This window comes from Hyperolius riggenbachi, chromosome 6 (assembly GCF_040937935.1).
Source record: "Hyperolius riggenbachi isolate aHypRig1 chromosome 6, aHypRig1.pri, whole genome shotgun sequence".
NCBI classification, from domain to species: domain Eukaryota; kingdom Metazoa; phylum Chordata; class Amphibia; order Anura; family Hyperoliidae; genus Hyperolius; species Hyperolius riggenbachi.
In genome coordinates this window covers 274,019,885-274,043,344 of record NC_090651.1, presented here as the reverse complement: position 1 = coordinate 274,043,344, position 23,460 = coordinate 274,019,885, and the positions used below count along the sequence as shown (strand labels likewise).

General features: G+C 41.4%; 1 protein-coding gene across 5 annotated transcripts in view; it reads right to left on the bottom strand.

The window, feature by feature from the left end:
- The window catches only part of DSCAML1 (DS cell adhesion molecule like 1), a 406,342-nt gene that overhangs the window by 981 nt on the left and 381,901 nt on the right, over nucleotides 1-23,460 (bottom strand). For 4 of the 5 annotated variants that reach the window (XM_068240886.1, XM_068240890.1, XM_068240889.1 and 1 more), the window contains 11 exons: nucleotides 21,936-22,053; nucleotides 20,025-20,188; nucleotides 19,821-19,919; nucleotides 17,663-17,851; nucleotides 15,967-16,254; nucleotides 14,661-14,816; nucleotides 10,225-10,255; nucleotides 9,902-10,020; nucleotides 5,161-5,316; nucleotides 2,907-3,101; nucleotides 1,384-1,692 (listed from right to left, as the gene is read on the bottom strand). In XM_068240886.1, coding sequence (XP_068096987.1) covers nucleotides 1,384-1,692; nucleotides 2,907-3,101; nucleotides 5,161-5,316; nucleotides 9,902-10,020; nucleotides 10,225-10,255; nucleotides 14,661-14,816; nucleotides 15,967-16,254; nucleotides 17,663-17,851; nucleotides 19,821-19,919; nucleotides 20,025-20,188; nucleotides 21,936-22,053 — 1,824 coding nt within the window. The remainder of the gene's footprint in view (nucleotides 1-1,383; nucleotides 1,693-2,906; nucleotides 3,102-5,160; nucleotides 5,317-9,901; nucleotides 10,021-10,224; nucleotides 10,256-14,660; nucleotides 14,817-15,966; nucleotides 16,255-17,662; nucleotides 17,852-19,820; nucleotides 19,920-20,024; nucleotides 20,189-21,935; nucleotides 22,054-23,460) is intronic. The other variant, XM_068240887.1, reaches the window with a different exon arrangement.

Genomic DNA, 23,460 nt, shown 5'->3' with positions numbered 1-23,460 from the left:
AGGGATGGAGAAGAATGCAGAGCCTGAATGCTGCCTTAAAGGATAAAGCTTAACTCAATGTGCCCTTTCTACCATATGGTACTGGGGTAAATCATTCTCCAAGCACATCACCTAAAACAAATAATGTTACTGTAAGCGGAATATAAGCAGACCTTACTTGCACATGCCCAGCCGTGATGATGCGCTTGTTCACGGCCAGGAGTATGTCACAAGAAGTTGATTGGCGCAAGTCAAGTAAGATCAGAGGGAGGCTTACGTTGGCTGTAAGAGGATCCTGCAAGCCTCTGAACCATCCACAGGCTTTGCAGTACTGAGGTGTCTTTTTTTATGCTTCAGGTGTACTTTGGGGAGGACTCTTAATGACTCATGGCAGAACATAAAGAATGCAGGAGACCCGTTTTTACGTTAATTATCCTGGTATCAGCATCATAACCCCTCCCTTTCCAGGACTGTTTACCCTAGTCCTTGATAGTCTTCTTCCCCAGAGAACTCTGGGAGATCAACTAATGTTCCTGCTTACTACACGTTATATTCAGTTAAGCTCCTCTTCAATATCTGTTGTGTGTTCCAGTTATCTTTCAGGGAGATTGCTCCAGTTTAGTCAGGAACACAGAAGTTCATTTGCATATTGGGTGCAATGCCCATGTTACAAGCAATACACAGATTGGTGTCCAGATTATAATGGGGGCAACTATTCTAGAAATATCCGTACAACCTTAGTACATTAACCCAATTTTGCAGTGGTGCTCCACTCTGGTCGTTAGGGTCCAGTCATGATGAATGGTTTCCTCACTACCAGTTTAAGGAAATAAGGTTAATTATCGGCCTAGGTATTTATTTAAAGTGAACCTCCAGACTACAAATCTACTCAGCAGCACTGAAAAGGTGTTTCTTTAGTTTCACAGCATCATTACTTTGTTTTTCTTACCAAAGCCTCATTTTTAGCTGCACAAAAGCTAAGCTCGGCCCCATCAAAGAAAACTGCCCGGGCATTTTTCCCCTGATGCTGTGCAAAGCATGACGGGATTTCTGATGATGTTCTTGTTGCCTAGCAACTGGGAGGGGAACTGTTGGAACTGTGTCTCATGCTCCCTGTCCCCTCCTTTCAAACAAAAAGATGGCTGCCCTCATGAAATCACAAACATTTGCCTGTTCTTTTAAAACAGGGTGGGTAAGAGATTACCGTATATTACCTATCTATTTTAATTAACATAACTAATGTAACTTAATGACATTATGTTTGTTTAGGCTGAAGTTCCTCTTTGAGCAGAGGTAAACATTTGCAGTTTTTGAGTGCCTTGAAGACTGGAGTACTATTGGTATGTTACACATATAGTATATTCCTATGACATATGTCAAATATGGAAGCCCGGAAAAACCTACTTTTAGCTCGGTGAGGAATAGGCACAGCTACATTCTTGGTTGGATCACTGTCTTGTGGTTTGGGAGGTGATGCAGTGAACCGGCAGATGCCTGGCTCAGAGGGTGTGCTCATGGAGGTCATGCTGTCTCCATTTTCATTGGTTCCTGTTGTCATCTGATCAGAAGAACTGTCAGAGATGAAGCATTCTGTAATTTCAAACTTGGCATGCTGTAGCTGTTCTTCAAGCTTGGCATGCTCGTAGGCACGTGCTAACTCTTCATACGTGGAAGAAGCACTTTCTGTAGAGACCATGCTGTTCCGGCCTTTGTCTGCAGGGTAGACAAATACACATTAAAAGATTGTCCATAAATACTGCATACATACAAATACGATGTACATGCATGGGAAAACCACCCATGCTACTGGAAGCTTGCCACTGGCTGCAAGTGCCCGGCAAATACACAGGAGCGGCTGGTAGTACTGCTAACACCCATCTGTGTGAAGCAGTGTCTGCTACGCAAGCAACTGCAGGTTGTGTTAGAGTAGACCCTCAAGAACCTCAAATGGAAACAAATTGTGTTAATATCACAAATAGTAAAAATTTAAATCAGATTAGGATAGCAGTTTATCTACCGTATTTCACAAATGAGCCACATATCACCTAAAATCTCTTTTTAAAGCAAACCTATAATTAAACACAAGAGGTGCCTGATTAAAATAGAAATCAACTTCCTTAAAAGGAGCACATACAGTCCCGTCAATATGGGCTAGAGCTAGATTTTACTGCTAATGGTGGCAACAGTTAGCCTAATATGGTCCACATTCTTATAACGCCAATTTCCACTACTACTTCTTTCCCATAGGTGATCTCTACTGCCTGTATGTAAATCTATATTCGTGCTGCCATCCTATTTGTGATAATCATTAATATGCACAGCAGCTAGGCTATAGCATATGCATTCACCCAGCCCAGTGATACCAGTTTGTTTTCTGAAAGGTCTGCCTATTCAGAGCAGTGCTTATTGTTTGCAAATGAAAGACTAAAGTACTCGTCCTTTGGGAAGAGGACAAAACTTATGAAAACAACAAGTGGCTGTATCCCCTCATTAGCCAAGCCATTTCCACAAAGGGTTTTCAGCAATGACCATCTCTGCTGACTTAATTGAAAGTTCTTAATCTAGGAAACAGTTTTTTTTTTGGTGGGGAACCAAGTCGAAGTCTAGAGATGGTCAATGAGATGCAAATAATTTCAAGTTGATGCAGGATTATGCAAATATTTGCAGCTTGAAAATGGATGGGCGAATTGTACCTCAGCAGAATTTGATTGGTTCATTTTCAGTTGCATGAATTTGCATACAAAATTTGCATAATGCTGAATCTGAATTTGCATAATGCTAATGCTGAATTTGAAAAGATTTGCATCTCACTGAACATCTCTATTGAAGACGGACCTGTTTAAATATTTCATGTTCCTAAGTAGCTTTAGTCCAGTAGTAGAGAACCACATGTCAGCTATAAGATATGCACAATGACAGCCACAAACCTGTGTCCTGAGAAAGGCTAGCACTGTAACTGTCACTCTCAGTCACAGTAATGCCATGCTGAGATCCCACAGTCCTCCAATCAGAAGTCAAGGTCCGGGCTGGCGTGGAACTCTGGCACTTGGTGAGAGTCCACTGGCTTGAATATCGGTTTCGGGTGCTGTGAGCAGACTTCACGCTTTTTCGAGAAACTGGGTCTGAAGAGAAGAGAGATTTTATTTGCCGTTACAACATCATGGATATTTTCAATATGAGGAATAGAGGTAGAAAACAATATAAAAGAACAAAATAGCAAGATATAAAGGGGAAAATAAGAATCTTTGGAATAAAGCTCTAGCCTGTAAAGAATGAAAGTACAGTGACGCGCAAACTATATAAAACTTTATGTGGAGGTAACAACATTCAAATAATATAAAACTGCTAACAATAAAAGCAAACATATGGCAAATTCAAAGAGGCACATATAGCAGAATGTACAGCATTAATTTTGTGTTAATTATCAGCATCAGAAAGACTTCCTAGATCTATATATTGCTGTATATTGGTATGTAACTCCACCCTACCAGTGAGATTTAGCCTAGGCTATTTAACAATGCAGCTTTGTGCCCCAGAGCACTCTGGGAGACCAGGTGTTTCTGCTCACTTTGGAACACACAGTAAACAAGCATTCTACAGTAATGTAAAAATGTTGCCATCTGTGATACATTTCATAATGTAAATCAGGGATCGGAAATATTTTACAATGCACAAACACTGACTAAATACATTATAAAGTGATAAAAAAAATTAAGCAATTTTATTAACCTCCCTGGCATTATAATGATTTCCAGTAAAGTGTCTAAAAGCAGTGCAATTTTTTTCACAAGCTTTTAGACCCTAAAAACAAGAAACAAAAAAAAAAAAACATACCACAGACAGATCTGCAGCAGCTCCTGCATACCCCTCCATCAGGCACAGGATTACCGCTCTGAGCTGCGGATTTCCGCCCCGAGCCTGACTCGGGATTACCGCTAAGGAGGTTAAGTTACATTGAGTAAAGTACCTCTTCAAGGCCCTCAACACTGTAACCAAAGTCCCCAGGCATCTCATGGCTACATTAGATAAGCTATCATGTTACTTTAGTATAAGCAAACTATGTACAACATCTTTAAATTTTAAACATAAAGATATTTGGAAAACTGCTCCATATCTATTGTGTTGGACACATAAGTGCTGTAATACAGTCAGGGTTTGCCACTTTTTCTATAGGATGCCGATACTGCATATTGGCAGGCAGGGCAAAACTATTCTGTTAACCCCGTACAGTGCGTCCATACGGTACGCCAGTAAATCCGCCATACACAATAGAGCTTATTTTCACCTGGGATATTTTTTCATACCCACTAAAATGAATAGTTTCATACATTTCAACGGTTGCTGTTAATCATACTGGCCGGATAGATGCCCAAAGAACCAATTAATGTACTTATTTAAATGCAATCAACACAAGGCTTTTTGGAACAATCAGATTAATCAATAGAGATTTGTCCAAAACTGTATGATAGATCCTCACTAGTTCTGATAAGGTATAACACATAAAAAGACAAGATTAAAGCGGAAGAGTGTGTCTGCCTAATATTAATTACCATTTCATTTGACAAGATTTGAGCAAAAATTAGCCTATTTAGAAGATGAATGGAATGCCTTTTTATCTGACAGAGACTGGCATTTAGATGTGCTCCTAATGTTAAAGACAAAAGGCTAAGAACAGCATGATTCTCCCAAATCATATCAGTTTTACTTGTGTTTATATGCAAAAAGTAACTAGCCCCATTCACATGCTAGATAAAGCTCAGCCTAGGCGGCCAACGTTGAAGACGAGAGTCTCATATTGTTTTCCAGTACAGGAAGAGGTAAAAAAAAGAAAAAAAAACTTCAGTTATCTATGCACAAGAGCTTCTCTGAGCTCTCCGACCCAACTTGAGTCGAATACAGTCCTGTTTCCTGAAGCACTAAAACAGCCAAGAAACAGTGAGAGACAGTTTGAGATAAGGTTTTACTGCAGGACAGTTCAAAGGGTCATCATTTCTGCTTGAAAATAAAAATATGAGACACTTTTCTTTGCTACTAATGTTCTATTCACTATCCGTACTACACATACAACTCACTAGATCAGTGTGACAAACATGCACTCCATGACAACAACCATGTCAGATTACTGTACAGTAAAAACAGTAAAGTCTCCAACAGAAATGTAATAATACAGTAGATACTTACTGGTTCCTGGTCGGATGTCAGACATATCAATGAGAGGTCCGGAGTTCTGTATCAGTGCCGGGTGATGTAAGGAAACGCCGGTACAGAAGCTCTGAGGGTTTACAGTTGGGCTGAATTCAGGATCGGTCACCGGTAATGTGGCTTTATCGTCTCCTGCTCAAATGACAGATACGGAGCACACATTATTATAACTACTCAACACTATAAACAGGCAGCCATCTGATCAGCATATTTGTAAACTCAATATTATCCAGAGTGATTTATTTTGTGGAAGAAGGGGTGGGGTGCTGCTAGCTGTATAAGGCATAGTGCCTGAATAGACATTATTTGTATCACCCTGGTTTTTGTTTTCAGAAGGCTGCTCAGTGCACTGCAATGGTATCTGAACAAAGAGGTTCCCAATTATTCACCAGATGTCTTGTTGCTACAAGCTTGGAGGACCATTACATTTCTTCATAAGTGTTTAAGGCTACAGTAACATTGGTCATTGTGTTCCCTTTAACAGCTGCAACCCAAAGCAACAGATCAGGAAACCGGTGCCTCGCGTTATCCACACAATGTATTGCATACAGTGAAGCATATAGTCAATGGAAAGTATGCTTCACTGTTAACGTGTTTGCAGTAATGTACTTCATGCAGTGCGTTACAGTGCCGCAATACACCCGCACTATGAACATCGCATAGGTGTGGCAGTGCAGTGCGGCAAGCTGAGTTACAAAGTGGCCGTTATGCTCCACTGCATCGCACCACTGTGAATGCAGCCCAAGTCATTTACCCATTTGGAATTCTTGTGTGTCTTTTCACTGCAACACAGTGGCATAGCGAACCACCTTCTAACCTTACTGTGATAAATCAAATCCCAAAAACAAAATGAAGGCTAACATCTCCACCCTCCCCCACCCCCCAAAAAGGTCCTTAGTCCATGGTAGGGAGGAATAAGGGCTGGTGCACTCCAGAAGAGCTTTTCTGAGTACTTTGTGATTTTAAAAGCTCCTGCTAAATGTTATCCTATGTGTGTGTGTGTGCACACTGGAGCGATTTGTGATTTTGTAAAAATCCCCCATAGCATTGCATTAGCAAGAGCTTTTCAAATCTCCAGCGTTTAAAAAGCTCTTGTGGTGTGTACCAGCCCTTAGACTGTGAGCTCCTCAGAGGGGGGACAGGACTATGTACTCTGTAATGCCACACATTTTACTAAGAAAGCCCAGCTGAGGAACTTGGGAACTTTCCTTTCCAAAGCTGAATTTCCATCTACACTTCCACGCCGGCAGTGATTATTAATCACCCAGACATAAGATCAATGTCATCTGGCTGAGCAATACCCCAGTTCTAGGATGCTCTAGATACCGCCATGATTCACTATCTCTAACGACTTACAGGCAATTATTCACACATTAATGGGATTTAATAGGACCGTTGGATGTTTTATTTGATTCTTGTCATACTTTTACAGCTCTAATGAAACTGCAGTGATATCCCGAGTTCAGAGTGTGGCATACTGGGACGCAGGACGCAGGCCACACACAAGGCCTCATAGTCTTTCATGGCTTTCCTCAGCATTGATTGAAAACTATTTAAATTTACTGGCGGCATAAAGGTGGAAACAAAGTAAATGACTGCCACATTAAGTGACTTCATACTAAATGATGTAAACCTATGACAATAACAAGGCCAGAATAATACGTTCAATAATATCTCACTAATGTACATGTCTATTATCAACAGGCACTTATCTTTTACGTTATTGTGTCGCTGGCGCACAGTCTCCCTTGTCAGGGAAAATCACTATTTCAAGACTTTCGTACAGCTAAATTAATTGTCTAAACCTGTCACAGCAGGGCTCTGCGAAAAAAAAATGCAATTTCCTCTCATTGAAGCTGGGTAGTGGGTAGGTGCTTTTTCAAAACTTCAATAAAAAAGGAAAATCATTAACTTCCTAGAGTTGGGACTGCCTCAAGCTTAAAGCAGAAGGGACAGCCATACTATCCCAGGAAAAAAACCACACACACATATATATATAAGTAGATAAATACTTGTTGTTCTTGCATAAAATATGTATTGTACTGTCCATGTTTTAATTTCAGTGAATTTTGAGAACCCTGCCATTTACAGTGTAAGAATGTCTGCAGTTTACATTTTCCCAGTGAAATTTGTATTTGTCTCTGCCCACTTTTTGGTTGTGGGGACAAAAAGTATCCTATATGTCATTTCAGATAATGTACTACGTGCGCCAAATTTCATTCAAATCCGTTCAGCCATTGTTGCGTGATTGAGTAAAAAACATCCAAAATTTCCCATTTGTAACATTAGTGAGATTGCAGCAGACTGCATGGAGACTACATAACACACACAATCCCGCTTTAACCTTAAGCCTGTGAAAAAAAATGAGATTAACTCACCTGGGGCTTTCCTCAGCCCCCTGCAGCCGATCGGTGCCCTCGCAGCTCCGGTCCGATGCCTCTGGACCCACCGGCGAACACTTCCGGTTTGGCCGTCACCGGCCGACAGGCATAGGAACGCGAGTGATTGTTCGCGTTCCCAGCCTGTATATTGCCCCCTATGCTGCTATTACGACCTACTGGCCGCAATAGCAGCATAGGGGGCGATATACAGGCTGGGAACGCGAACAATCACTCGCGTTCCCATGCCTGTCGGCCGGTGACAGCGAAACCGGAAGTCGTCGCCGGCGGGTCCAGAGGCATCGGACCGGAGCTGCGAGGGCACCGATCGGCTGCAGGGGGCTGAGGAAAGCCCCAGGTGAGTTAATCTCATTTTTTTTCACAGGCTTAAGGTTCACTTTAACCACTTGAGGACCACAGTGTTAAAACCCCCTAAAGACCAGGCCATTTTTTAAGAAATAGGCCACTGCAGCTTTAAGGCCTCGCTGCAGGGCCGTCCAACTCAGCACACAAGTGATTGCCCCGATCCCCCCTCCCCCTTTTCTGCCCACCAACAGTGCTCTCTGTTGGTGGGGTCTGATCGCTCCCCAAATTTTTTTTTTTAAATAATTGTTTTATTTTCAGCCCATGACAGCCGATCACTGTCATGTCTTCCAGGGGGACAGCCGTGTCGCATGGCTGTCCTCAGTACAGCGATACCTTAGATCGCAGCGATGTGCGGCAATAAAAGACGGCGGTTTTGCCGTCTAACAGTCTCCGAGCGGCAAACGGCTCTGGGAGATTAAAGGTGGGGCGGATATGCACCTGCATTAGCGTGCGCAATCTCTTGCAAAACAGGCCAGCAGGACTTTACGCCAATCGGCATTAGGTGGTCCTGGGACTGCTGCCGCGTCCACACCCATCGGCATGACGTGGTCGGCAAGTAGTTAATCATATCTTGACGGCTACTGTCGTCTAGATAGTAGCTGCAGAACATTAACTGGATGTGTATTCGGGCCCAGTGTTGCCACGGTGGGTGTGAGCACATGCCGCTCTTTCCAGCGGCATTTACAAGGTGGTAATTGGTTGCAGTGCCTGGAATGAATGGACACGACCCAATCAGGTGCGATGTCCATTTATAATGAAGTAAAGTGTAAAAAGAAAAAACTGAAGGAACTTCAAGCTGACACCAGACACTGGTATTCATTCTGAGTCCACACCTACATTATTTGCCAACACTGAGCCAATGCTTAACTGCTGTCTGACACACCTCTTAGAAAGTGAGTATTAGCAGCTAACAGTCACCAGTAAGAATCATGGGAAATGTAGTTCTGTGTTCATCAAGTACTTTGTGTAGAAAGCAGCATGAACTCATTCTAAATGTGCAGTGAAGCTATATTTTATCAGTGAGCTTTAGTTTTTCAATGTTTTGAAGTGAACATAATTGCATGGGAAGTTTTCTAGGAGGCTGGAATTCCACTTAAAGGACACCTGAACTGAAGGGGATATGAAGGCTGAGATTTATTTCCTATTAAAAATGCACTTTGCCCAGCTGTCCTGCTGATTCTCTGCCTCTAATATTTTTAGCCATAGACTCTGAACAAGCATGCAGATCAAATGTTTCTGACTGAAGTCTGACTGGAAAGCCGCATGCTTGTTTCAGGTCAGGTGTGTGATTCAGATATTGCTCCAGCCAAAGAGATCAGACTGTCAGGAAGCTGGTGTTGGTTAAAAGGAAACAATTATGGCAACTACAGTATCCATCTCATTTCAGGGGTACTTTAGGCCTTTGCTTGCCAGAGCAGCCTGTCTGTTCCTCTTGTTTGGCATCCATAGCTAAGAATGCAATGACAACAGAGGCGCTGACTCATACAAACCACGATGAGGCTGTTCAGGTAAAATCTGAGTTATTCATTAAATGAACGGACTACTAAACAATCCAGTAGTAGCAGCAGTATTCTAATATATTCCCAACAGAGCAAGAATTAAACAAAATACATTTTAGATTTCAAAGCAGGGACCAGAGACCTGTAAATCACCCTCGTGCTGACTGGAGTCTTGCATAAGTGGTCAATATACCATTAAATGGCCTAGCTATACCAAATACTCAACATGTCTTGAATATTAAGACATGGGGAAGGGGGGGGGGGGGCTAATCCACACAAAATTCGTTTTTTTTTTCAGGGGCAAAAGTTAGGGAGTTGGCCTATACATGGGATGGCTTATACACAAGTATATACGGTATCCATCTGATTTTGCCTAATAATTTGTGTGTGTACAGTGTAGCTGTCAGATGCGACTTCCATGCTACATGAATGACACCTCTGCTATGTGATCATTTCAGGGTCAGCTCAGATTCTTACCAAGTTGTTTCACTCCCTCTTTATCTTCGATAAGAAGCTGCACTCTGGGAATATCGATATGCAGCCTCGGTCCAGCAGGCGGTCCCTTCACAGGTGTGTCAAAGCTGCGGTTGTTCTTGCTGGTATGAGAAATGGCATATTAGCAGATCTCACAGACAAGCTGCAGCACACACAGGAATAAGCAAGTGGTTATGTGGGCTATGTATTTGTAACGTGAGTTGATTGATGAAATGAGGAAAGTAGGCAGAGGAGACAGGGAAATTGAAGTAATAAATCACAGACATGTTTACATCCACTCCTGATAGTATCAGTGTTTCACTTACCTGATTAGCATCTCTGCCAGACTTTTTGCATCTATAGGAGGGATAAATAAGATGTCAGTGTGTATATCACTGCTGTAGTTGTAACACAACAAAACACAGTGAAAAACAATCCTTTCCACATAAAAGCTTCTGTCATAAGGTTCCCTTGTAAATTTATCTCGGGAGCATGGGTTCACATTTCTATGACACGATGTAAAGGGTGTATGCTTTGGTTCAAGAAAAAAAAAAAGAAAAAAGAAAAAAAAAAAGATGACAACTGTTTCTTACTGTCTCTCTATGGGGGTCGTTTGCTAAGCTGAGGGGTTGCACATTATGAGCCCTTAGCGTGTGCTGCAAGGACTGCCTAACAGGGATACCATTCGCAGTGTCATGGGTTCTCCAGTGTTGGAGATCCATCCCATAATGCCCAGCAGGTCTTACAACCTGTGGTCAGCTGGCCAATAGGGATTGAGTTACTGAACATCCGCTCACGATAGTTCACAAATTCCTTCCCTATCGCCTAAGTACGAGGCACATAGCCGCAGAAACCCAGAAGTGTGAGGTATTGTACTTTAAAATAAATATACAATACTTCTAGACAGGATAGACTGTCCACATGTTTAATAAATAAGTGTGCAAATGTTTTGCAATGGATGGCGTTTGACCACACTGTGCAAGAGCAGCCCCACTATGAGGCTAACTACCCCATGCATGTGGAGCAGATCCTAGAGGGAACATATAATGCCCCCTGAAGACCAGTCTACATTTTATTACACAGAAGCCTGTGCACTTAGTACATGGCGTGATATACAAGTGTGAATTCTACGTGTAACTGGTTTTAAAAAAAAAAAGAAAAAAAAAAAAAGAAAAATGTGTTCTGTTCTGTTAACAGATCTCCACTGGGAGACTTTCCTGGAGGGGAAAGATGAATAAATTGGGGTCCAGGATTTCAGACGACTGCCAGCTCCATAAGGGTTTGCAGATCTTTTTGATGCTTGTTTTGACACTCATACTAGAGAAAGTAAGTGATTAGTTATTACATAATTTGCTGCCAGTTTCTAGTGGGCTACAGACCTGAAACTGTAAAGAGAAGGTTGTGGTACAACTACAGAATGAAGCTTCCTTAAAGAGACACTGAAGTGTAAAAAAAAAGCATATTTTTATTTAGTAAAAGTGTTTAATACCCCTAACTAAACCGCCGCATCCCCGACGCTGTAAACTATCTAAATCCCCCCCAACTCCCCCCTCCCTCTCCCCTGCAAAATCGACGACTTTCTTGGTCGTGGATTTTGCTGCCCTGTGCACTTCTGTGTGAGGCAGAGCTATGAGCTGCAGCCCTGCCTCACACGCATCTGTCAGCGGCGGATCTCCACCTCTCCCCCGCCCCCCTCAGTGAAGGAAGACAGGGCGGGGGAAAGGCGGCGGGGGAAAGGCTGTGATCCGGGCTGACAGATGCGTGTGAGGCAGAGCTGCGGCTCACAGCTCTGCCTCACGCGGAAACGCTGCCCGGATTGCACCCTGGGAGTTCGGGGGTATTTACGGTTTAGGTAGGGTTATTATGTTAAACACTTTTATTAAATAAAAAGATTGTTTTTTTGAGACTTCAGAGTCTCTTTAAACCTGTTCATTTATTTTACTAGGTTAAACCTGTTTCTATGCAGAAAGTGGAGAACAGGAGACTTACTGCAATGCCTTATCTCAGTAAGGAGCCTTTTCCATAAGCAGTTGAGTGAAAAGACTGTCCAAAGGTGCCCATACACGCTACAATAAAAACATTTGATTATTCCGTTTATTCGATATAAACGATCGAATCGAGTGAAAGTCGAAAATCTTTTTTTTCCGATCAAGAAATTAGAATGATTATCCCATTTTTACGAGAAAAATCTGATCGGACAAGCTGGAAAAATGTTGATTGTGTGTTGTAATTGTATCATGTATGTTAAATTGTATGAAAGATCTTTTAGATCCTAATTGTAAGAATTGTTTCAAAGACTGTAATCTTTATTTGCATTGTCTTCATAACAAGATTACATATAGAAGTATGTGTATGATTATCATTTTATTATAATTCTATTTTTTTTTTACTAAAGTAAAGTAAGCTTGTCCTCATCAAGGAGAGTCCACAAGTACAATGCAAATGCAATTTTGGCCTTCTTCCTGTTAGTTAATAGAGAAATTTGTAATCTCTCTGTGGTAAAAATTCCCTCAGCACGAAAAAAACCAAAACCTAACACTGTCAGGTAAAACACACCTGAAACACAGTTGCTCTGAAGTAATATTAACTTCACAATAAATAAATTGAACCACTCAGGAAAAATACAGCTCAATAGAGGCTTTGAGCTACAACTGCCATCTTTGTGAACTATCTGAGGTAAAATACAGCTCAAGCTGAAAAAAAAAAAAAAAAAAAGATTTGGGTTGAAAAAAAACTTCACTTCCGATCAAATAAACCATTGATTGGATCGAAAACTTTTGTTATCTCAATCTTTTTTCTCAATTTGATTTTTTGGCATATTCGATCATTTTCAGCCTAATCGAACGTTCGTGTATGGAACCTTAAAAACAACTGTGATTTTTTCGATCTAACGGGATAATCGAACAAATGTATCTAATCGAAAAAAAAATATGAAAAAATAGTACCATATATGGGCACCACAACTCTTGCCACTGTTTGCTGCTGCCTGGTAACTGCTCACTGACCGCACAGTTCAGCCACCTCTGGAAAAGGGCCCTCAGGTTGGTTTACTTGATTCATATCTGGAATGTGTACATAGAGCAACTGCCTACTTGGAGCCCCTTGGTTTCTCCATGGGGCTGGATGGAAAGTGCAAATTTACCATGTTCATATCTCAGTATGGATGTGGTAAGATATTTCTGGATTAGTGAATTGGATGTTCAATTGTATAGTGCAGCCTAAACAGCTTGGCCCCTATGTTCTGGCCATGAGATTTTGGTGGCATACATGATTTGCATCAAACAAAGATAGGTTGAGAAAAACCAGGCCTATTGCATCACACAGTGAATGTTGTCATGGTAATCCGCCCGACAGATGGGGGATCTCAGCAGAATCCTGTTCTTAAAAAATAATGAGCATGCAGGAAAAACATTTCACACAACATGATGGAATTTCTCGCAAATATTTTGCACATTATATAATGTAATATGGACAGGAATGAGAAGCAATGACATCCTGGATTCTGTTACATCAGCTCACTGATTCTTATATAGCCTGTTACAAATAACATTTCTGGAATTGTGAATTCGGTCAGAGGCTGTGGAATTCTAGCTGTTAACTATAAATCTGATTTCACAGAGTTGTAAATGACTTTAATCTATACCCCTGTGCATTGCATGGTACTGTACTGCTAAATGTATACTAAACCCACTGATCTGTCATCCATCTGATCCAGGCTTTTCAATGCATCAGATATATTTTCAACTAATCAGCTCTCTGAAACTGAAGGAGGTTTATTAACCCATTAGCAGCTCCAATAGAGTTATCTTGTTTGAGATAAGTGCACTATTTTGACCTTGGTCGGCAGAACTCGCTGTGCTGTAAATGTCTTTGAATGCTTTGATCTCTCCCTGCTAACAGAAAATACAGAAACTGAAAACAAGTCCTCTATTGTCTCACACTGACCCTTAGTGACAAGTAATCATAAATACACATTACAGCAGTAGTATTTAGTAGCAAGCAAATGTAAAAAATAAGAAATAAAAAAATATGTTGTTAAATAAACTGGCCTGGAGGCACTTGCAAGCTTCTAAATAAATTGGCTACTAAAGGGTTAAAGAAATACTGTAGGGGGGGGGGGGGGGGTTAATGAGTTGAACTTACCCAGGACTTCTAATGATCCTCCGCAGACAATCCTGTGCCCCCATCACCGATGCTCCGGCCCCGCCTCCGGTTCACTTCTGGAATTTCAGACTTTAAAGTCTGAAAACCACTGCGCCTGCGTTGCCGTGTCCTCGCTCCCGCTGATGTCACCAGGAGCGTACTGCACAGGCACAGACTGTACTCTGCCTGTGCAGTACGCTCCTGGTGACGTGAGCGAGGACATGGCAACACAGGCGCAGTGGTTTTCAGACTTTAAAGTCTGAAATTCCAGAAGTGAACCGGAGGCGGGGCCGGAGCATTGGTAAATGGCCGCGCGGGCACAGGATGTCTGTAGGGGACCATTAGAAGCCACGGGTAAGTTCAACTCATTTTCCCCCGACCCCCCTACAGTATTCCTTTAAGAACAGTCCATTCATTTTAGGGACCAAACAGATAAAAAGTTTTTAAATCTCAATCAAACCAACAGATTTTAGGCAAGTGTAATCAAACATACAAAATCCAACCAAGTGTCTGGCCCTTAGGTTACTGCACTGTCTGCACAGCAATTAGCACGATATAACACGTTATTATCCCTAGTATGTATTCTGGTCCAAAACCACAAACTTGTCCGTCTACTCACCTCTAAGTCTCTTCAATCTCTTTTCTTTTCGCTTCTTTCGAATAATGAATAAAAGGGCAACTCCCACAGTGGCCAGTATTACAGGACTAGCTATAGAGAACAGCTTCTTAACATCGTCACTTTCACCTTGTGCTGACTTAATGGGCGGTATAGTGCCTGCAGAATGAGAGTCATTCCAATTAACTGAACAAAGCATTTTACAAAAAAAAAACATTTTTTATGTAGGTTTCATTAAAGAAAATCTGAACTGAAAATAAACGGTTTTACCCGTATTTCTACACCTACAAAAGGACTTTACTAGAATGCCACAATCTTTTATTGAGTTTAAAAGCTAAAATGTCATATTTTTAGTGTCTCAGCTGAATGAGAGTCTTTTAAAGGTTTACAGATCTCGTCTATTTACCTTTTGCATCTATTCCTTTACACTCAGCAATGTTTTTCTGCCCTGCAAGTGTTTTATGGTCTGTAATTAGTTATCAATGATGAGTACGGTAAGCTAGTCACTCAAGTTCAACTGAAGAGACCGTGCAATTTACATATCTGTATTATTAATCCCTTACAGTCAGAGAACACTTCATAGAGCAGGCTTAATATTTGTTTGTTAGCAGTACACAACATCTTTATAAATTGGCCTCATACACTGCTTTTTCAGATTACCACTTCTTTGATCATTATTTCAGATCATCCCTTTAAGATCACTATAATTATAAAGTGGCAGTCTGCTAATTTACAGTAGTAATCAGTGACAAATTTCTATAGTACAGAAATAAGACGTCCACATAGTTTTCTGTGGCTATAAATTGTTACTTTTTAAAGTGGATAGCTGTGCTAAAACTGACAAAAAAATGTTTGTAAAAAAAAAACAAAATAAAAATACAACAAAAAAACATCCTAATGTTTTCCGCTTAAAGTGGCTAACATTATTTGAGATCTATAAAGCAGTAATCTTGCTTATCACTACTTTATAAATACAGCGACCATCACTTCTATTGCCAGGCAATACCAGGAAACTGCCAAGTACTTATAAAAATGGCGATCATTATACATTTATAAAGATGATATATAGTAAATGACATTTTTCCTGGCAACCAGTTACCTTTATATACATGCCATTATATAACTTTGAGGGTCTAATAAAACCCCTGAGTCAAGGTCTGGGTTGAGAATGCAATTAAAGACAAAAGCAGACCTAGATATGTTCTGACTGGTATAAGTAAACGTGGTCATAAAAATATTGCAAGACTGCAGTATACAAGGCTGGATCCCAAATGTACATGGCTACATTCTAGGCATGGGCAATACTCACTACCGTCATAGTCTAGTGTGGCGAATTGTGACGTCTCGTTCCCACATCCAGCGCTGTTACAGGCCCTCATCTTTAGCTCATACCATGTGGCTTCCCGCAGGTCTGTCAGGAAGACATCGCTGGTAACATTTGCACGGATGCTTTGCCACTGCCAGCTATTACGTGGCCGGTACTCCAGGATCACAGACGTAATGGGGCAGCCGCCACTGTTCCAGCCATGGAGGTTCAGCCGGGCGTGAGTCGAATTCACATGAGTGAAAAGAGGCTGGTCTTTGTTAAAAGAGGGCTCTGTAGAATACAGCAAGGTGCAGAGAGGATGAAGAAACTATGTCAGCAGAAAAGACGTCAAACTATTTATAGCTGAACTCCAATCACTGTAAACACAACAGTAAGACTATTAAATTCATGTTTCAATATAGCTGATATAAAAAATAGCGAGTTTTTTTTATACTAGCTTGATAAATCTGGCCTTGCGACGAGCTGCGGTGGGGAGAGTACCTCAGTGCGATGCACTGTGTCCACTGTGCAAAGGGCCTTAAAGATCTGGTATGCTGAGTCTTTAAAACGACAGTGGCGAGCAAGTGCATTGTTCCCCTCCTTACCCATCACAGGAAGCAGCTCCATTATGTGCTGCGCTGTCATCCCTCCTCCCACCACCATGGAAACACCCTTAGATCTCTAAGGGCAGCAGTGATTGTGAAATTTTAGGCCAAGCACACATAAGCAGACTGTCTGAGAATTGAAAGCGGATTCTTTTTTTAATCCAATTGGAAAATAAACTGAGAAAAGTCTGTTCCACTGGCTTTTTAGCAATCAAATTTTGTGTTAAATATTGACAGATGGTGCATGTATCGCACAGGTGCAAACGATCAATTGATGTGATCCAGCAAGGATGGGAACCCACAGGTTTAGGATACAAACGATCAGGCAGAACAATAATGAAACACGTGTGTATCTGATAGGCCATGGATTACCATTTGGGAAATCAATTGGGAGCACACTAAGCAGAATTACATGCGTTTTACAGGAGTGCACTACTGAAAAAACGCACGGGACTCTGTTGGGTGTGCTTCCAGCCTATAACTGAAAGGTTGGCTGTGGGTCTGCTCATGTGCAAGAGGCCTTGGATACTTCTAAATGAGAACAGTAAAATAAGAATCGTATTCATGTCAGACGACCGAAACAGGCTGTCTACATGTGGGTTTGATATGGCTGTGTAAAATTTAAAGCTATAGGCTTGCTATACACCAGTGGTTCTGGATGCTTGCTTGGCTTACAGGGGCAAAAAGGGATAATTTGCATATTCAGTAGTAGTGCATTGTGGGTAACCACAAATGTTCACTTATAGCTGAATTATTGCAGATTTCCTTCTGTTTTAAGAAGGCAAATACACCAAGCTTTGCTTTTTTTAGTAGGAGGGCTTTTTGGTCCCTTTTATCCCCCTATACACTCCTAGTAGTTTGGGTCACCCTGAGCTGCTTGGTTACTCTGTTATTCATGTCACAGAATCTTGCCAGATAAACCAGCAGGGGGAGCGCCTCCACACAAAAATAAAATGAAACGTTCATTTGTAATATTGTAAGGCTGCAAAAAATGTATGTATAAGGGGAAAGGAGGAATAAAGGCTGAAAACATGTAATGCTGTATAAACAAACAGAGCATAACTGAGTGCATTGTCATAGTAAGATTGTGTTACCTCTGCCGTGTGTCTTGGCCTCAATGATCTCACTGATTCTTCCAGCACCAACACTGTTCTTTGCTGCCAGCTTGACTTTGTACCACGTCCCACACCTGAGATTCTCCAGACGGAAGGCTCTCTCAGAGGAGCTAATAAACACATCTCTCCACTCCTCACCATTATCTACAGAGTACTGGAGCACAAATCCTGCAGGTGAAGAAAACAATTCAGAACTACAAATACATGAGCTGCGGAAAACGGATTAGCGGAAATAGGACTTGAAAAAAGGAACTCTAGGTGACTATGGAGGCTGCCATATTTATTTCCAATATCAGTTGCCCGGCAGTCCTGCTCATCTTTCTGGCTGCAGTAGTGTCTGAATCACACACCTGATACAAGCAAGTAGCTAATCCAGTCAGATTTGAGTCAGAGACATCTGATCAGCTTGCTTGTTCAGGGTCTATGGCTAAAAGTCTTAGAGGCAGTGGATCAGCAGGACAGCCAGGCAATGAGCATTGTTTAAAAGGCAAAATTGACTGGCAGATATTTTACCTAATATGATATAGAAAGCACAGGTAGGCTTTGTGAAGGGCAGCAGTCATGAAGATTAGAAGGGTAATGTCTGACTTGGAGCATTATAGATTGGGAGGTTCTTCTTAGTCTCTGTGGGCTATTCTGTCCCTGGGATGCCAGGAAGGACTGACAATATCAGCTGGTATTGGTAAAACCAAGTCCTGTCTGTAATGGGCTTTAGTGGCCCTTTTGTAAATTATATTTATACTATGCATACTATAACTCTTGAGAAGAGTGCCAGTCAAGGATGCCCTTTATCTCTGCTGCTCTTTAAGCTCACCATAGCACCACTAGCAGAATACTTTAGATCTCATGGGTTGTGTAAGGGCATCCATGTGGGGTCCTCAATCCTATACTGTTCCCTTTTTGCAGATTATATTTTGCTTTACTTAGACGGTCCCTCTGGAGATTAGGGGAAGGTTTTTCACTTTTTGCACCATTTTGGAAGTAATTCTGGCCTGAAAATGAATACTTTGAAATCTGAAATACTTATTTTCTCAGACTCCCCTGCATCTGATAGTGGGTTTGTAGGAGAAAATAAAAGAGAAGACCGAGAGCCCAATATGGTACAGTATGTTAAGATGATTTGAACAAATGGTTAAGTGAGAGAATTTATACTTACAAACATGGGTTACCATTCAGGCAACCACTATAAAGGCAGGTGAGGAGATTAGGCCTGTCCTCACTCAGGGCTAAGGAGTCGCTCTCTGTAGTAATGAAACAAGAAAGGGGGTAGTACTCCCCTCCACCAGGAGTGGACACAGTGTATTTGAATGTGGAAGAGAGGCGCCAGCAGGATAAAAATTCATAAAACCTTTAAAAGTGCTTGGAGGAAGTGGTGGGCTTGCCTCCCAAAAGCAGACAAGAAGTCCTGTTATATAAGTTAACACATTTATTATACAGTACCCCAAACAGAAATGCAACGCGTTTCGCAGGTCAAGCCCGCTTCATCAGGCAAAAATGGGGACAACAGGAGATCTGTAGTAACGGGATTAGCACCTCAGTGAGACTCCTTGTCTGCTTTTGGGAGGCAAGCCCACCACTTCCTCCAAGCACTTTTAAAGGTTTTATGAATCTCTATCTGATAGTGGGTAAACATCTGGGTTTTTAAACCCCTATGCCTTAATGAAATATTTGTATGTATAGATTCCCAGGAATGCGAGCCAAACTTATTTAAACTAGACTCCTGTTATTCACAAGGTTACTCTAGAACTATTCAGATGGAGGGACTTGAATCTTCTCTTTATTGGGCAGATATCTTAAAGATTATTTGTTTTGGTAGACGATTGTACACCTTACAGACCATTCTGCTTCTCTTTAGACATTGACTATCAAGCATTAACAAGGAACTGTAGTGAAAATAACAATGAATACATTGCTTATTTTTTTGTAATACTTGTATTCATTTTATAAATTAGTCAGTGTTTGTCCATTTTAACATCTTTCCACTCCCAGATGTCCTTTCTGTAATTTATCACAGGAGGTGACATCTTTAGTCCTGTCAGGTGATCTCTGCAGATTTTTTTTGGGTTACTGAGAGTTCTGAAAACAGGACAAAATATATCTGGTCTCCCAGAATTGTAATGATAAATGGCTTTCTAACCTCTTATAGAGCTGCCACCATTGTCTCCTGGGATCCAGGCCAATGTGATAGAAGAGGCTGTAGATTTGGATACAGTGAGGCGAGGCTGATCAGGGGGAACTTCAAAAAAAAAAAAGATGAAAATAATAAACAAGAACACATTATTATAGTTCATAAGAAAACTTTATTAACACCTTAATTTATCACACATCCCTATTCTCTCACCTTGCACCAAGAGGTTTACAATTATTGTGTCAAATCCCCAAGTGTTGGTGGCTGTGCAGGTGTAGTAACCAGAATCCTCGGCTTTGACAGACCGAAGCGTCAGAGTGCCATTGGAGTGAATGAGCCTGTGTCCATCCAGTGCCACAGGTATCGCAGAGTCCTCACTGCACATTGAAGGAATTAAGTTGCATTATGACATTTAATATGACATTTTGGTGATAACTAAGTTTTCAACTTTTTTTAAACTATCGGTAATTTTTAACTCTATTGAAGAGTTTACGCAAATTGCATACAATATGGAACGGGACCAACCAAGTGCAGCTGCTGCTGATGTGGATTGGCCCAGTAACAAGCGGCATAGAATTTGTATTAAATTTTCAACAGCATTAAAGAGAATCTGAAGCTGATTTTTGTTTACCTCATTGTCGTAAAGGCATCTTCAGCATTAAAATCCAGGTTGATTCTCACATCCCCACAGCAGAACGCGTATCATGTCCCCCAGAAATGCCCTAAATAGATTTTACGATTGCATAATTTTCCTTCCTGGAAGAGGCAGAGCTGTACGCAGTAGCTCTGCCTCTTCTCCAGTCAATCTCTGCCGATCTCCGCCTCCCCCGCCTCTCCCAGTCTTCTTTCACTGAGAGGGGTGGGGAGAAGCGGAGATCGGCAGAGATGGACTGGAGAAGAGACAGAGCTACAGCGCACAGCTCTGCCTCCTCTGGGCAGTAAAATCCATGACCTAAAAAGTCGTGGAATCTATTTAGGGAATTTCTGGGGCAAATATTATTTGTTCTGCTGTGGGGATGCAGCATAACAACTTTGATTTCAATGCTGAAGATGCCTGCACAACAATAAGAGGTAAAAAAAATGTGCTTCAGATTCTCTTTAAAAACTGAACACATTGCACATGGGGGGGGGGGGGGGGGGACCAGTCAGGATTCCATTGGTTGTCTGGAAAATGGACGTTGCTGCTGCCGTGCACCCGAGCAAGATCTGGATCCACATTGTGGTATTAGTCTCAGGCAGATTTGATCACTGTGATTGAATCAACCAGATATGGATGCCACAAAACAAGTATTGTGAGTGTGGAGGAAGTGAATGGCTTTGTGTCTTTAAGTCACTCAGCACTCTAAGCACAAAACCAAGGCAGACATAGAAGAGCTGCTTTAACTTTTCACTGTAAGGACAGCAGTATCACTGCTGTCTATCATGACAATCTGTGATACTTCAGTGGAAGAACGAGACAAAAACAGTGGGTATGTATATAAATGTCTACAGCTCATATCTGTAAACTGGAGAGCTTTTATGACTTCCATGTCTACCGAAAGGCCAAACAATGAGTGACAGAAGGCAAAGAAGCTAAGCCTTGTACACACATTAAGCTTAGCTTGCCAGAAATGATCATACACGTTCGTTTCAGGCATAGTTTCACAGTGTGTTTGGGAGTCTCTAAGCCCTCAGGGTTCGCCTGGGGTTAGTTAAAGCTTATAATGCTGATAGTGTGCTGAACAGCTTAGACATAGGCATTTTGGTAGTACAAGGGCTGATAGCAGGCAAAGGTGGTCTGCAGGAATCAGGGATCGGTGTGACACTGAGAGTTCCAATGGGTTAGAGATTAATCAAGCCTCCTATATTCCATGTAGCAAAGTCCAAATGGAACTCGACCCTTAGAGGATAATTTATCCAATGCTGATGTTTTATTTATCACAAATTGCGGTTACATGGCATATAGAACCAGCACAAGGTTTCAGGCTTCCTGCCCTTTCTCAAGTATGCTGTGTAACTGCATTGGATAAATGATCTGCTAAGGCTCGAGTTACATTTGGACTTTGCTTGCTACATGGTACAAGGGCTGATGTCATCAGGCATAAGGTTCTAGAGATGGGGCTATTGGGGGGGATAACAAATTACCTGTCTTTTGTCCATTTGACAGCAGGCGCTGGCTCTCCCACTGAGCTGCATGGTAGGCGGACATCTTTCATCCAAGGTGTACTTACTGTACCTCCAAAGGATATGATTTTGGCAGGAGCTGTAATAGACAAATGTGGTCATCTTAGAGGAAATAAACAACAATTTCGCCCCTAATAAAGTTTACAAGTCACTTATTTAACTGCATTTATTTTCAGTGATACATTTTCATGGCATCCAGATGTTTACAAGCTGAAGTCCACCAATTTCTGCATCAGGAACAGAATTGCTGTGAGATTTTTGGCCATCTGCAGCCTCTTGGGAAAGAGGAAAATGGAAATCAGGAAATCAAACTACAATTAAATCATGGCATAGGTTATAACATCTCTGCTCCATCAATGTTTTTCTTTTTAATTACTGTTTGTTTTCCAACTGGAGATACAGTAGTCTTCTCTCTTCCTGTTCAAGTAACCAGTTCCACTCAGTGAATCTGGTGAATTCGCTTTTAGTATAATATCAGATTGCATGTTTACCTGTCTCACTTGTCAGCAATGGGCTGGGAAACATGTAAGGCAAGCATTCAGGGGGAGTCGTAGGAAACAATTACTAAAGGGTTTACTAAAGGAAATATTGGATGAACAGAAACATTGGATGAACAGCAAGGCAGATTCACTCTGTTCACCTCAAACATCCAATCAGGGGATGCTAAAAACGTTTTTCGCACCTGATTGGTTATTTCCACTAGAAGTATTCAATCCACTCATCCCAAAGAATGGCAAATCATTTCCTTTGTGCCCGTGACAACAAGATTATGAGGCTGCATTGTTAGTTCCAAAATCTAGGCCTTTTTGAAAACAGGAGATTTTTTTTATTTGTTTTATAAAAAAAGAGGCCTTAGCCTTGAATTAATTAATTAAGCAGATCATGTTTTTCTGATCACAATACAAAATGATATCCTAGCCTGGGGTATAATTGTAAAATTACATCAATGTATTCATCATCCAATTCTATTCTGACAAAAACATAAAAAAGCCAACACCATATTAAAAGTGTATCAGTAGTAGGAGTAGGAGTGCTCCTGATACACGAGTTATTAATTCCACACCATTCATGCTGTAAGCATACAAGCCGGCTCCGGCCTTACGTCCGATGTGTAGAAAATGACTGCATTATGTATGGGGAACATTCATAATCTCAGCACAGGTGTGCTGCACTTCTGGTTCCACAATTGGATGCCATTTGCAATGTACATCCAACATTTCAGGTATATGTCCAGCCACAGCTCAATAGAAAACAAATGACTCCACACTTCACAACAGTGCAGCTGCTGTAAAGCCAACAGTCAAATTCCCCCCACTGGTCCCCGGGGTACTATGAAAGGTAGTTAAAAAAGTGCCATCAGGTTCGCCTAGGGCCAATTAGAAGGCAGTTAACCTATCAGTATATTGTTGACATGTGGGAGGAAACTGGAGGGAAAAGATACAGATTTCATCACATCTCCTAGCCAAGAGTCAAACCAGGGAACCTA